Genomic DNA, 14510 nt, shown 5'->3' on the forward strand with positions numbered 1-14510 from the left:
AAAGTAATTTAATTATAATTCTTCAAAATTAATTAATAGAAATTGACTACAATGACCAAAAATGAATATTTAGTGATAAAAAAATCAAGAGTAATAGTGTAAATCTCGAACCTTAAAGATCAAATGAAAAAAAAAAAAAAAAAAACTCAAAACACAAATGATAAAAATGTAACCATTTAAAACTTAATAATCACACATATAAACTTTACCTAAAATTAATTCAAAGGTAAAAATACAATAATAATACATTTTAAACCTTAATAAACCAAAATAAGAACTCGATAGTTTTTCATATAAATCCAAATTTTATATAGAATTTATGGACCAAATAGATACTAGACTCAAAAAAACTAAAAAACTAAAGATCAAAAAGATACCTTTCTTATGTTTTAATATATGAGCTTCATAGAATTGGTAGAATAATAGGAAGAAATATTAACAAACAATTTTTTAAATTCTTCCAAATATGGAAGGAGTGAAAAAGATGCTATATAAAATTTGGATTTATACGAAAACGTAACGAATTTTGGTTCTGATTTCGATTATGCGTTTTCTTTAAAATTTCATAAAAAGAATCCTATGGTTTTTTATTTCCTAGTTCAATTGCATGTGGAGTGTTAAAATGGGTTTAGCTCAACGATAATTGACATAACTTTCCAAAGATGAAAGATTTGATCTCCTCCTACACAATTTTCGAACTAAAAAAGAAATTGACGATATTTCAAATTCATGTATATATATAAATAATGTGTATCTAAATACATATATTAATTAATCTAGATATTAAATATTCAAAATTATGAAATAATATTAACGATCCAAACAGATCGTAATGAAACTAAATTGACGATCAACTTTAATATTATCTATTCACTATGAAGCACAGATACTTCATGCAAGGCAAAGAATCAGTATTAGACATGTATTGGATACCGATACTTCCAGATACTTCTTAGATACGTATCATGCGATTTGACATATCTATTTCTATGTGTACTTTTTTTTAAAGAAAAAAAACAAGCAACTCATCTAATCTTCCCCAATCTAAAATTAGGCAATCTATTTAAAAAGTCTACTACTCGAGTCCAAAACTAAAAAAGTTAAATAAATAAATAACGGACCAAACCCTAGACTATAATCATCTATTGAACAATTCAATGAAGAAATTCTTCGTTTATCTTCGTACTTCGTACTTCATATTTCTCCCTCTAATCTAAACCATTTGGATATCTTCAACAATTCAATGAATAAGTTCTTCGTTCATCTTCGTACTTCTCCCTCTAATCTTCTTTTTCTCCTTTGCAATATGAGTCATTATTCTATTGAATTTTATTAACTATTGTACTTCAACATCTTAGAAGTTGCGTTTTTGTATTGTATTTCAGTGTTTGTATTCTATTTTGTGTTATTATTGTTAACTTGTATGCTAAATTTATCTATATCATAGATTTTTTTAAAGAATATATCTTCAACGTTTCAGTATCCTCGTTTTTTTAAACATATATATTAAATATATATATATAAAATGATACATCCTCAGACGTATCTGTATCTTAGTTTTTTAGAAATTGACGAATCGTCGTATGCAATTGTATCCATATCATGTAGAGATATTTGTGTCTGCATTTCATGGTCTATTGAGCTATACTCAAATTAACTTTTTAATTTCATTCGATAAAAAACCAATTAATTTATAATGGATGGTGATAAAAAAAAATGAATAATAATAATAATAATAAGATGTGAAGTAGAAAAAGAGAAAGAAACAAAGGAAGAGAAGAAAGGCAGCCACCACCAAAAGTGGGGCCGGGATTCGAGTACTAAGAGGTATCCGTTTTTGTTTTTGAGCGCCGTAACGCCATCTTCTTATGATTGTTTTTTGTGTTTTTTCTCTAACTCCTTTATTTTATTCTCTCTCTCCTATTTCAATTTTCCACCACCTTTCTTAAAATTAAGTTAAAACCAACCCTCCGCTCTTCTTTAATTCCCTCTCTTCTCATCTTCCACCTCCCATCTCCGCCATGTCCGGCCACCACCACCCTCCTTGGACCCTCCTCAACTCCGGCAGCGAAATCGCCAATGATAACAGCAACAACAAGATATCCCCCATCAACGATACCCACCTCCTTCCTCCTCCGCCGACGCAGGTGGGGAAGAAGAGAGAGGCGACCGAGGGAAAATCCGGTGGCGCTACCGAATCGTCGGATCACGACATTCATATTTGGACGGAGAGAGAGCGGCGGAAGAAAATGAGAAATATGTTCTCTAATCTTCATGCCTTGCTTCCTCACCTTCCTCCTAAGGTAACTTCACATTATACAAAAATTGTATCACTCTTTTTCTTTATTTATTCTTATTATCGGTCAAATTGAGCCTAGTTTAATAGAATTTCTCAAATATTTCGTCTTTTAAAATTAGGAGGTTTGAATTACCATATTCACAATTTTTTGTAAAAAATCTCTAATGATTATTTATAACTTAGGTTGCAACTAATCTCAAGCATCACTCTCTTAATACATAGTAAACAAATATAAATTGATCAATTTTTTTTTAAAAAAATAGTTTTTTGGCAAAATTTTATTAGGTAAATATCTGGACTACATAAATATATACAAAAATGCAACTCATAACACTCGAGTTTTTTTCATATATGTATATATATAATTTTCTTTGAACCATAAAAAGCTGCGAAAAGTGGCCTTATCTTATGTATGTTTTTGGATTTTAATCATATGGGATTCTTTATTAAATGTATATTTGTTTTTTTAGGGTATATCATGTCTTTTAATAATTATGGAGAGGGAAGATTTTAATGACATGTTTTTAATGTAAAAAGTGAAAAAGGGACATAGTTTTTTTTTATGTACTTTAAACAGAAAATGAAACAAATAAATTGTTGATGAATAACCCTCATTTAAAAAAAAAAAAAAAAAGGTGAAATTTTTATTTTTTTTGTTTCAGAGAAGCATATTTAGAAATTAGTTTTCATGAGTTCACTTGAAACAATTTTGGGTTTTTTAAAAACCTAAGAAAATTATTTAGGTTTGTTTTGTTTTGGGTGTGTGTTTTTAAAAATGCAGTGTGCTTATTTACTAATTCTCTTTTTTAAAACTAAAGAGAAATAAATATCTTTCACTCACCTTTTTTATCTTCTTAGAGTAGAATATTGACTATTGAGATTTTTTTTCTTTTAAAAAAATAAAGTTAATTTTAAGGGGAAAAAATTGAGAACTAAAACAAAACTAGGAGATAAGTTCAAATATTCATAACGTAAATTAATATTTGTGAATGGAAAGAGTGATGAAAGTTGAAACAAACACTTAAAAAATATTACTCTTTTTCTAATCTTTTGTACTTTCAGAAAGTTTAAGGAAACGTTAATACATTTTTTTTTTTTTTTGAAATCAACCAATGTTATACTATTTTTAAGATTTATTAAAAGTGGAACTAAATTTGAAAAATGTATAAAATTAAAATTGAATGAAATTCAAATACACTTACTAAAATATATAATATGTATTTTAACCATGTATATGATTTAGTTAAAACCTCAAATTATAGTTCAACCTTAAATCTAATAAAATACCTTTTCGTATATATTTATATATATGAATGATTAATGTAGGTTCATTTATGAGTTGTTTTCAAATATAGCAAAATGAATCTATTATTTATAAATATAGTAAAATGTTATTGTCTATCAATGATAGACACTGATAGTCACTATCAGTAGACTCTGATAGAGGACTATCAGTATCTATCACTATCTATAATTGATAGACAGTGATATTTTGCTATATTTATAAATATTTGTTCCAACAATTTTTTCGTTTAAAATAATTTTCCTTTATTTTATTTATTCCAGCATCCTAAACTTTAGTCTATCTTCTCTATTTTCTATCTTTTTAACTCTTTGAAGTTTATAGATATATAGACAGATAGAAATAAGGTAGAAAAATTCAAACTTTTGATCGATTAGTCGAGCAGCTTTAACTAATTGAAGAATAAAAAATGGCAGGCAGACAAATCCAGTATAGTTGACGAAGCAGTAAACTACATAAAAACCCTTCAAGATACCCTCCAAAAACTCCACAAACAGAAGCTTGAAAAACTCGACAATAACAATAACAACAATTCATCTATGAATTTCTCCAAGATTGTTCATCATCCCTCCACCACAACCCGTGAGGCATTCTTGGCCGACCAAGCCTCCTCCAACGACGACATGTCGTCGTCTGCTGCCCTATTTTCTCATTTTTCCACCACCGTCGCCGCCGACAATGTCGTTATGAGTAGTCTCCCACCGCCACCGCCACCCTCCGCCTTCCAAACTTGGACTTCCTCCAACCTCGTCTTGAGCGTCTGTGGCCGCCACGCTCATATCTGCGTCTGCTCCGCCAAGAAACCCGGCCTGTTCTCCGCTCTTTGTTATGTTCTTGATAAGCATCAAATCGACGTCGTTTCTGCTCATGTCTCCTCCGATTTCCATCGCTCCTTCTTCATGATTCAAGCTCACGTAAGTATCATATTCATACTTTCTTTACATTTTCAGTTCTTTTCTTCCTAACAATTCTTTCTGTTTCTTCTTGTGGGATACATGTTTGCAAGTTTAGTTTTGAAAAGTATGAAATTTTTTGTTTAAGTAAAATGTAGTTTGAATGTTTAGAATTTAAATAGAACATTATAATTTTGAAAATGTGTTGGGTATAGTACAAGTTTAGTCCATTAAGTTTAGTACAAGTGTTAAGTGTATAATTGATTTTTGGGCTTAATTTCCATTTTATGCCTAATAAAATTTGGATATATCCAAAATAGTTTAAAATGAATTGATTTACTAGATATAAATTTAAATTTTATATGTCTAAATAATAGAACTATAAACTTTCAATTTTGTGTCTATTAAATTGTGAATTTCTATTTTTAAAATATATATCTAAGACACAAAATTGAAAATCAAATGACTACCACCACATATGAAATTAAAAAATTTAACAATCTATTAGACACAAAATTAAAATTTTTAAAAAATTTAAGATTCTAGCTATCAAACATTTTTAAAGTATATGATCTATTAAGACACTTACGAAAGTTAAGGACTAAATAAATATAACACTGGAGGATGAAAGATTAAACTTCTAATGTCACTATATTTTTCATATATTTGAAAATCTTATTACATGGAAACGTAATTGAAAATTAATAGGCATTTTTTAAACTATCAGAACAAGAAACAAGAAAATTACCAAACAAATTTTTTATCGAGGTGATTCCAAAAAAGTTTTTATTTGAAACGATTTGTTTCGATGAAAGCAGGCGAACGGAGGTTACGACGAATTTGGGGCGACGACGGTGGCGGAAGATACATTCAAGGAAGCTGCAGGGGAAATCATATTTTGGTTGTCTTCTTGATGTGATTATCAAATCTCTTCTTGACCATGAAGTTTCAGAGAGCTTGAGATCATATATATTATGTATCCACATGATTAATAATGGCTTTTCTATCTATATCTTGAAAATCATATCTCTCATCTTGTTATGGTTCTATATGCAAATATATATAATCCACTCCATAAACCCTAGCTAGCCTCTTCCCATATAATTTTGTCAAATTTTGGACATAAAATAATAGAAGCTTAAATGTTATTGACTAGGGAAATTTCTTCATAATCAATTCTATTGGGGTTTTTTTTTTTTTTTCTTTTTTTTGGTTCATTGAGGGTAGAGATCGAACTATCAATGTCTTTGAAATTGTAATTGGTGCCTTAAATGTTAAAAGTTTCTCGGACACCAAAAGAATTCTTATTTAACAAATTTAATATTATATCATCTTACACTCCTTTTCACAGGGCTTGAAAAGTGAAAATCAATTTTAATTGAAGAGGAAATAACATTGAAAGTGTTTGAACATTGGACCACTTAGACCACCTACTATGATACATCTTAAATTAACGATTGACTCAAAAACTTAAGAAACTTAAGATAATGGGTGAAAGCAAATTTAATATTATATCATCTATCACTCACAATAACCAAAGAAAAAATGCATTAATGATTTCAATAATTAGCCCAACACAAATTATTCTAACGTCTATACCAAAATTTATTAGGACCCAACTATCCCCTTTAGTTTGTTCAAGCATCTAAGGGGTCATTTGGTTCAAGGTTTTATAGATACTTGGGAATAAAGTATAATACACTTATATTATCAATTAAATTTTTTATATTTCATATTTATAATATAATCTTTTACTAAAAATATTGGTGATTAATTTAAATATCTATTTTCTTTTTTTTTTAATGTAGTTTTGTTAATTGGATAGTTAACTAACTAATTGTTTAATGTCAATTATAAACCTTATATATATATAAAAGAATATATATACAAAAGTAGTTGATATAAACTAATTGATTTCAAATCATCAAACAATGTTTTTAATTTTAAAAAATAACTATAGTTATAGATTAAAACTAGAAGTACAAGTGTACTAGATTGTTTATGAAAAAATTAACTTCTTTTATTATTAGTTAATTAATTAAAAAAAATTAAAAGACTAATTAATAATTCTAATAAACAATTTATGATGTTAATATATATTACCAATAAAAAGNTAAAAAAAATTAAAAGACTAATTAATAATTCTAATAAACAATTTATGATGTTAATATATATTACCAATAAAAAGATATTTAAGAAAATATAATTATGGTTATTCATATTTTTTTAAAAAAAAATTATGATTTTTTATATTAATTCATAATAATAGAATAAATTATTATATTAGCATTATTATTAATAAAATTAATTACAAATTTAACTTAAACATATTTATAAAAATTAAATAAATTAAACAATGTCAAGAAAAAAGTAAAACAAATAAAATGATAAGATAAAAAAGTAAGAGAGAGAGAAACCATTGAAAACGTAGAAAACCCATCTATTTGAATGGTTATGTGGAAATATGAAATACCTTTGAATAAATATTCTCGTTATCAAGGTTGAAAACTTGTGACAAATATGGTGATAAAATACCATTTTCCATTTCCACCTCTTAATTCTCGTGAACCTAACGGGCCTTAATATGTACATATGTTGAAGTCCCAAAGCACAAAAGAAAGATGAGAAAATAAGAAGAGGATTGTTCGTGGAATTGGCTAGATTCAACTAGCAAAATATGCATCACGCCCACAAAGGCCAATTCTGTTCTCAACATTTACAAGAGCGCATGATCTGTAATTAGCTGATCAAAGGAAACCCCCATTTGGCAGCCATTGCTAGGTTTCTGCTCTCGTCTTGTTGCACCCTAAACTTACATTAGTTCAGCAACTATGTTATACAAATTATACGTCCAATGATGAACGAGTTAATCGCATATCGGATGCGCTCGGAAGATGATTTAGACTCAAACAAATATGACTTCCATCTTTGCACAAGGGTGTGTTTCTATGTGAGTTCTGAAATGATCATTGCCTTCGAATCTGAAGGTATATAAAGCCTGCCTCTGAGTCAACCCAACAGGATATATTCTATATAGTTTTAGTTCATCTCCTCCTCTTATGCTTTCGGGCCGTTCTTGCTTCCAAATCGGTACGTGTTTCAAAGAATTGAAGTTTTCGAGTACCCTTGATTCTAAAGCCTCCAATGTCAAATTTCCTGACCTGCCATTTTCAAGGCCAAATGATTTGGTTTCCCCTAAGACAGAGCTTTGGAAAGATAACTGTGTTTGGACTTGAAAGGTTACCTACCTCAAGAAAATGGATTGCATTTCAAACCTCCCTCTCTCCCTTACATATAAATGATATACAGTTTCAGAGCCTCGAGAACATTTGCACGGTCGTTTCTTGAACCTGGGACTGTTTTCTTCTTTCTCATGGATGATGGTTGCCATGTGGATGCAAAGGCGGCAGGATGAGTGTACGGCTGCCATATCGACAAGGGCCTTGAAAGACTCAGATGGACCGTCGTACTTCCATCTAAAAGATAAAGACAGCCAAATCTTCATCAGATTTCATATCATAATGAAATGGAAGAAATTGATCTGACTAACATCATTGCTCCGAGTACCTTAGGGATTGATTGTACAATTTGGGATTTTCAGCAAGGTATTTCATGGACTTGGCAATTGACTCAACATCGGAGAATTCCTTGATATGCAAAAATGAATCAGGAGAAGGAGCAAACTCCTCGATATTTGGAGCACCAACCACCACCGGAATAGTTCCTACAAATAATTGCATTGGTACTTAAAACTCTACAAAACAGTTGATGTAGCAAAACTATGAGAGTTCTATAACTTTTCGAGATTTCCAACTTTAGAACTCTATCCATAACTGGATTCTTCAAAATTATTTGCTAAAAGTATTCTGGTAAAAATATGTGCTAAAGTGAGGGTCTCTAAAGAAATATAAGGTAACTAGCCCTAGAGGTGCAGTGCAAGCCAAAACAAAAACCAACAAAATGGACAAATACGAGTTAGTTTGGACAGTTTGACTTTGAACTATACTAGCTTGTCATTCCTTTTGATTTTCTTAAATATCTACAAAAATAGTCGATTGATCTGATGAGAATTTGCAGTTTCAATTGGTTCAGTTTGATCTCCATCACTTTGTTGAGTATGGTCATGTTACAATATCGAAAAGAACTAAACACCTGTAAAGACAAACTGTCAGCAGAAACTCTAAGTACACGGAAAGATTTAATGAAGTCAGATATAAAACTTAGAAACCGGCAAGCCGAATCAACGTGTCTCACAGATGTTGGTAACAGCATGAAACGGAGAAATACGTATGAACCGCATACCTGCAACAAGAGATTGGAAAAACTTTTCCGTGACATAATCTTCCTCATTGGAATTCTCAAAAGCCAAGCTGAACTTGTAGCGCTTCAAAGTTTCCACCTTGTCAACTGCAAATATCAATTAAATAACAGTAGTTTGTAAAGATTGTGTCAGTAGGATTAGATGTACACATTAGAAGTTTACATAAAAAAAGGTGTTAAGAAATCGACGATCAAAGATATACAGAAAATGTAAACAATAGAGAATCGACACGGAGAATTACGTGGTTTACTAACAATGTGTTAACTATGTCCATGGACAACGGGAGAGAGCAATTTTATTATTAGGGAGAAAAATTCAGATTACAGATCAAGAGACACCTCTAGGGTTAGAGAGTCACTCCTCTAAACCCTAGGACCAAAATCATAAATAACGTAAATAGGAGAAATACAAAAGGCTAGATGAAATATTCAAACCATTACAGAAAAAGGGAAGATCTGAAGCATATAGTATTAGAACTAGAATCTGAACCATAAAATTGATGACAAAAAGAATATGTTTAGAAGATGGAAAGTTCTAACTTCTAGTCATTGAGGTCCGAAAATGCCAAATTGTACTACCTTCCAAAGTCTCTTATCCTCACCTACCCTGAGTTGTGTATTCTTCCCAATATCAGCAAAAGATCACTAAGTTCTTCCATTTTCAAATCAGTAAGCACCCTCCTTGTCACTGTATCTCTTACTGACAATGCTTTTGAGCATGATGTCCCATTCAAATAACAGCAAATACACTCGTTGGGGACGTTATTTAAACATTTGATGTGAATCCCAGGACAATTAGCTAGACATTCCAAAACGCCAACTACCTAATGCAACTAGACAATCAAGTAATGGTGTTGATTTTGAGAAGCTGGAAGAGGCAAAATACATCATCTGAGGGCTTCTTCAAAGTTCAAATACATCATTTGAGAGTCAAGACGCGAAGAAACGTTCCTCTTCAGAGTGAGATCCACGGAATTAAACCTTCACTGGTTACCAACCAAGTACTGAGAAATAAACAAATAAATAAAAGGTGCAAAAAACCTTTACACCTTCCAAATTCTACAAAAGGGGAACTGAAAAGTTGAATTGGATGGAAACACCAACAAAGAGAGAGTGAGAGAGAGAGATCTTTTTTCTTGAAAGGAACCTAGAAGCAAGGATAATCCACTAGTAAAGAAACCTTCAAAAGTTGAAGCTAACATTTAAAAACTCCAAAAAGGATGAGAAACAATCAATAAGGGCAAATATAAACCTGGCAAGATTGTAGAGATGAGGAAATATTATGACCATCCTTTTGAGCCGAATGTCATTCCAATTCTCTATCAAGAGGAAAGGGAGTTCCAAAAATGAAAGCATGAGAGACAACCCCTGCTGATTTAATTAACCATGGGCCCAGAAGGATACCATTTTCTTAAGGTTTTCCCTGGGGATTATTCCTTCATTAAATAGTCAGAAATCATGATTTTTTCCAATGGATGCTGGGAAGGAAAAAAAATTCAGCAATTCTTGAATGCATCAAGACAACTGATATCCATTATCTTAAACAAATTTCCATTAGTTTTCCCAAGATAACAGTCTAAGTGGAAGAACTATGTAGTTCCCATCTGCTACGAACCTAAGAACTAACTGTTGACTCCAATATTCAATCAAGATAAGTTGTCAATAATATTAAAAAAATAAGAATAAAAAAAAACAGAGTCGGTCAATAAATCAAAGTAAAAGTTTCAAAACTAATACTTGTAAAGGTTTTAGCGCACCTCGTCCATCGTGGTTCCTGTGGCAACTACCATATGAATCAATTTTGACATTCAACTTCTCAAGCGCATCAAGAGCTTGCAAACGGAAGTTTCGGGCACCACAATTTGAAATGAAGGCAGCTGCAAGGGCAGGCTCAGTCTTTGGCTGTACTGGTGCCATTATCTCGTATTCTGCCCAAGAAAAATATCCAACAGGGACATCTGATGATACACTAGTGGTCATAACCACGGTATAACCCTTCCTACAGAAGTTGAAGTTCATTTATTATAGAATTATAAAAGAAGCATGCGTCTGAAAGCAACATATAAAAGCAGATTGAAATGTGACCAGCAAAAAAAAGAATCCAACATTAGCAGAACGTTATAGGGAAGAACATTTCAGAAATGAGTACAGACCGAAATAGTTCTCAATTTATAGGTATTCGACCTTAGACTATCTAAAATATGATAGTGCACAAGTGACAAGCGTAGGGATAAGACAATCCACATATATGAACCCCCTTTGATTCTGCAGTCCGAAGAAAATAACTGCAACGTGGAAGGAAAACTATGGTCCAAAACCTAGATGATGAAGATTGAACAGGGGTGAGAATCCAGTTAATTTCCTTGAACCATATAATCCGAAGGCTTACCGACGACTTTGCGGAACAGAATGAGATGTTGGGTAAGCTTCAAAAGTGGTGGTGGATACCTATGAAGTGAAGTTCATGGTGGCAGTTTGGTACTTAACTGCATGTTAATTGCACGTGTGCAGCTGGCAGTGGTAGTTAAGTTAGTAAGTTGGCTCGAGTGAGTTAGTTAATAAGCTAACATTGAAATGATATTAATTTTTTAAAAAATAAATAAAAATAAAAAAATAAAAAACCGCGAGGGAAGATTGGAAGGGCCAAGAGGCAGCTTGGAATTTGAAAAAGAATTGGGAGAGGGTAGGATTCTCAAATTTCCTATAACCTTAGCTAGAAGAGAAGATTAATCCCTGATTACTGCATTTTGTAACCAACCATTTATAGGAAATAAGACCAATTGTTGGTTAACACTATCAGTTCAAATGAAAAATGAACAAGTACCATTACCAGATATGATCTCACTGTCATAACCAGATCAATAAAGTTATCTTTGTCATGGAGCTGCAGTTCCATAAATTTAAAATACAGTAAGCAGTACTGTAAAGGAAAGCAGTTCTCTGAACTGTAAGAATGCATCATATTAGTTAGGCTTACCCACCGTCTTGCCAAAGCAATATTGTTCTCTGGATAGTAATGCGATGACTCCATGGATCGAAGTACGCTAGCAGCACTACCTTGTTGAGGCGATCCGAATATAGCATCAGGCTGCTGGCCAGGATTAAATCCAAACTGGCATCCCACATCACAAGTTCTCCACTCCTATGATGAATTCCAAAAGAGTAAAGGTTTTGAAGAGTAAACGGGAAAGAACATCTTTCTTCTTCATTAATTTCCACCAAGTATGTATATAGCAGCAAGTTAATGACTATAACCACCTCCCCTATAATCCATCTATATGATCTTTCGACGGCTCACCCAAAAAGGAAAAGAAAATGAAGAGGTAAACTCAAGAACCTATGGCAATCAATGCCCACAAATCAAAATTATGTAACTGTAAGATATCATTATAGCTGTGACTCATCACAGTATGAGCACATCAAAATACTTCCAACAAAATCTCATACAGAAATTCAGTAAGACATCTACAAATTCATACATTGGCAAACAATTAGAAAGTGAGATAAGTAAAAAGTCATATGTATAAGGATTAACTTAGCAGCTCTTGAATGAGTTTATACATGAATTGCAAAAATATAATAGGATTTGCAACATACTTCTTCAAGCCAGAACACCACTAAAATCAAAACTTCTAGCTACAAAGGTTCACAAAAGGAGAGATAGAAAGAACCTTCTCGGAACCAGAAACCAAAACAGGTTCCCTTTTGAAGTCCCTAGAATACTCCACAGCATCCTCCTTCTCCAGCCACTCCTCACACCTAACTCTATCAATTTCTCCATCATCAATAGACATTCCCGTGCCCAATTTACTACCACCTTCATTCCCTTCTTGCAAAACCGGAGATCCATAAAACAAGTCGACCCAAGAATCCACCATAGCCGCATTTTTCGCCATGTCAAGCCGACTCAAAGAAGTGATCTCTGCTATAACCACAATGGCCACAAACAAAGGCAAAAAACGAGTCCATTTCCTCTTGCTCGTTGCAGGAACCCCATTAAATCCCATCGAATCATCATGGGTCGTTCCCGCTCTCCAGATTTTTTGCTTTGAAAAGATACCCATCTGGCAAATCGAGGAGTTAAAGAGATTTGGGGGGAGAAAACGAAAAGAAGGAGAAATGGGTTGCTGATAAATAGTGTGGAATTGACGTGTTTTCAACATTTAAGCTCTGTTGAAGCCATAGCCATAGTGATGGCCAATTGGGTCAGAGCAGAAGAAGAGGGAATGATGAAAAGTCAAGTGGGCTTTGCTGGGGTGTCAATGGTTTCGTCTTCTTCAATCAAGAGAATACGATTTTGAAGGAAGAGCATAGACTTTGGTCGTTTTTCAAGTCTACGCTTAAGAGATGAGTACCTAATCCCTTTGCTTTTTTGAGAAAGTTTCGTTCTCTTTGGTTCATAATTTCTCTCTTTGGACAGTACTGTCAACTGTGGACAGATTACCACTTTTTAGGATTAAAACATTGGATCAATCTAAGGAATATTTAACTTATGTTTAGTTTTTTTGAAGAAGAAAAAAAAATACTTAATACCATTTTGGTTGGAATATTATGAGATTGATTCCATTTTAGTTTTTTATATATTTTTAATTTTTCTAAATTTAGTTTATATACTTCAATAAATCTCTATTTTAATAAATTGATTTTTACCGATAATAGTTTTTATGAAAGAGAAGATGTTCATTTGAATATATTTTCAAAATTTGTTAAGAGAATGTTAATTTGAGATTTGTTGAAAGTATATGGTTAAATTTGAACAACTCAAAGCGAAATAGACTTTAAACTAGTATTTTTAATTTTTTTTTTTTTTTAATATTCTCAATGAAAAAAATTATGTCTTACCTTTTCTCTTTTATTAATAATAAATATTTTAACATTTTTTTCCCTTTGCACTACATTAAAAAATGTATTTTTTTCAAGATTTTTTTATTAATCAATTTAAAGTCATTTTAGATAATTTAATAGTCAAATAGTTTTAAATTAATCTAAATTTTGTAAGTACTTTTTATTTATTGTGATTATAAAAAACATTTTTGATTGTCTAAAGTTATCGCTCCCTTAACTAAACTAACACATCTTAAATTATTCATTTTTTAAGGGTAATTATAGAAATTTTGTTTTGTTTAAAAAGTAGTTTAGTAAAAGAGTCGTTTCAAATGCACAATGTATATACATTGGTCAATTCATAAATTTTCATAATTTTTTTTTCAAGATGACCATTCATATTTGAGAAGATAACAATATTACTAAGACTAATATCTATGAACAAAAAATAATTCAAACCAGAGAGGAAGGATTTAAATTTATGAACTTTAGAGAGGTAAGTAATATCTATGACTAATTGTATTATTCCTATATTATTTTTTAATTTAAATTATATTTATTATAGATAATTTTAGACTTATGAAAAAGATCGAAGTCGAAGTTTGAGAATAAAGTTGGGAAAGTCGTTTAATCTCAAACTAGTCCAAGATGGAGTAGAAACAAGCCCAAAAAAGTCATAACCAAAGATTAGTGAGGCGATTGTGGTCATTCGGCCCAAAAGACCTAAACAAGTTTGGCCCTCTTATAAGGGGCAAGTGGGCCATTCGACCGAAAAGGCCCATCTCAGCCTTGGACTTTGAGGTCAAGGCTAAGGCTAATCTACCTCTAGTGGATCTAGTTCTCTTGAGTCCTATTAATAGGGGATTGAGGA

General features: G+C 31.7%; 2 protein-coding genes across 3 annotated transcripts; one reads left to right on the plus strand and one right to left on the minus strand.

Moving 5' to 3' along the window:
• The first annotated feature begins 1885 nt into the window (after positions 1-1885).
• LOC120078779 (transcription factor bHLH95-like) lies at positions 1886-5461 on the plus strand. The gene is made up of 3 exons (XM_039033086.1): positions 1886-2303; positions 4019-4516; positions 5314-5461. The coding sequence occupies exons 1-3, from the start codon at positions 2022-2024 to the stop codon at positions 5407-5409; spliced, it is 876 nt and encodes a 291-aa protein (XP_038889014.1). The 5' UTR covers positions 1886-2021; the 3' UTR covers positions 5410-5461.
• Positions 5462-7117: 1656 nt separating this feature from the next.
• Positions 7118-13190, minus strand: LOC120077948 (glycoprotein 3-alpha-L-fucosyltransferase A-like). 2 transcript variants are annotated; one of them, XM_039032082.1, is made up of 7 exons: positions 12487-13190; positions 11793-11957; positions 10573-10814; positions 8798-8902; positions 8063-8219; positions 7744-7971; positions 7118-7656 (listed from the first exon to the last, which is right to left on the minus strand). In XM_039032082.1, the coding sequence occupies exons 1-7, from the start codon at positions 12699-12701 to the stop codon at positions 7401-7403; spliced, it is 1368 nt and encodes a 455-aa protein (XP_038888010.1). In that variant the 5' UTR covers positions 12702-13190; the 3' UTR covers positions 7118-7400. The 2 variants fall into 2 exon arrangements, with proteins under 2 accessions (XP_038888010.1, XP_038888009.1); XM_039032081.1 differs by having other exon boundaries at positions 11797-11957; positions 12487-13189.
• Between the last annotated feature and the right edge of the window lie 1320 nt (positions 13191-14510).

This window comes from Benincasa hispida, chromosome 5 (assembly GCF_009727055.1).
Source record: "Benincasa hispida cultivar B227 chromosome 5, ASM972705v1, whole genome shotgun sequence".
Taxonomy (NCBI): domain Eukaryota; kingdom Viridiplantae; phylum Streptophyta; class Magnoliopsida; order Cucurbitales; family Cucurbitaceae; genus Benincasa; species Benincasa hispida.

What these genes read in the sequence shown, in the direction of transcription:
- LOC120078779 (XM_039033086.1), top strand. Translation starts at nt 2,022, where the DNA reads ATGTCCGGCCACCACCACCCTCCTTGGACCCTCCTCAACTCCGGCAGC. An exon ending in TTCCTCACCTTCCTCCTAAG is followed by an intron (nt 2,304 to 4,018) that starts GTAACTTCACAT and finishes AAAAAATGGCAG; the next exon opens with GCAGACAAATCCAGTATAGT. An exon ending in TCTTCATGATTCAAGCTCAC is followed by an intron (nt 4,517 to 5,313) that starts GTAAGTATCATA and finishes CGATGAAAGCAG; the next exon opens with GCGAACGGAGGTTACGACGA.
- LOC120077948 (XM_039032081.1), bottom strand. Translation starts at nt 12,978, where the DNA reads ATGTTGAAAACACGTCAATTCCACACTATTTATCAGCAACCCATTTCT. An exon ending in TGGTTTCTGGTTCCGAGAAG is followed by an intron (nt 11,958 to 12,486) that starts GTTCTTTCTATC and finishes AATTCATCATAG; the next exon opens with GAGTGGAGAACTTGTGATGT. An exon ending in TTTCCAATCTCTTGTTGCAG is followed by an intron (nt 8,220 to 8,797) that starts GTATGCGGTTCA and finishes AATTATTTGTAG; the next exon opens with GAACTATTCCGGTGGTGGTT.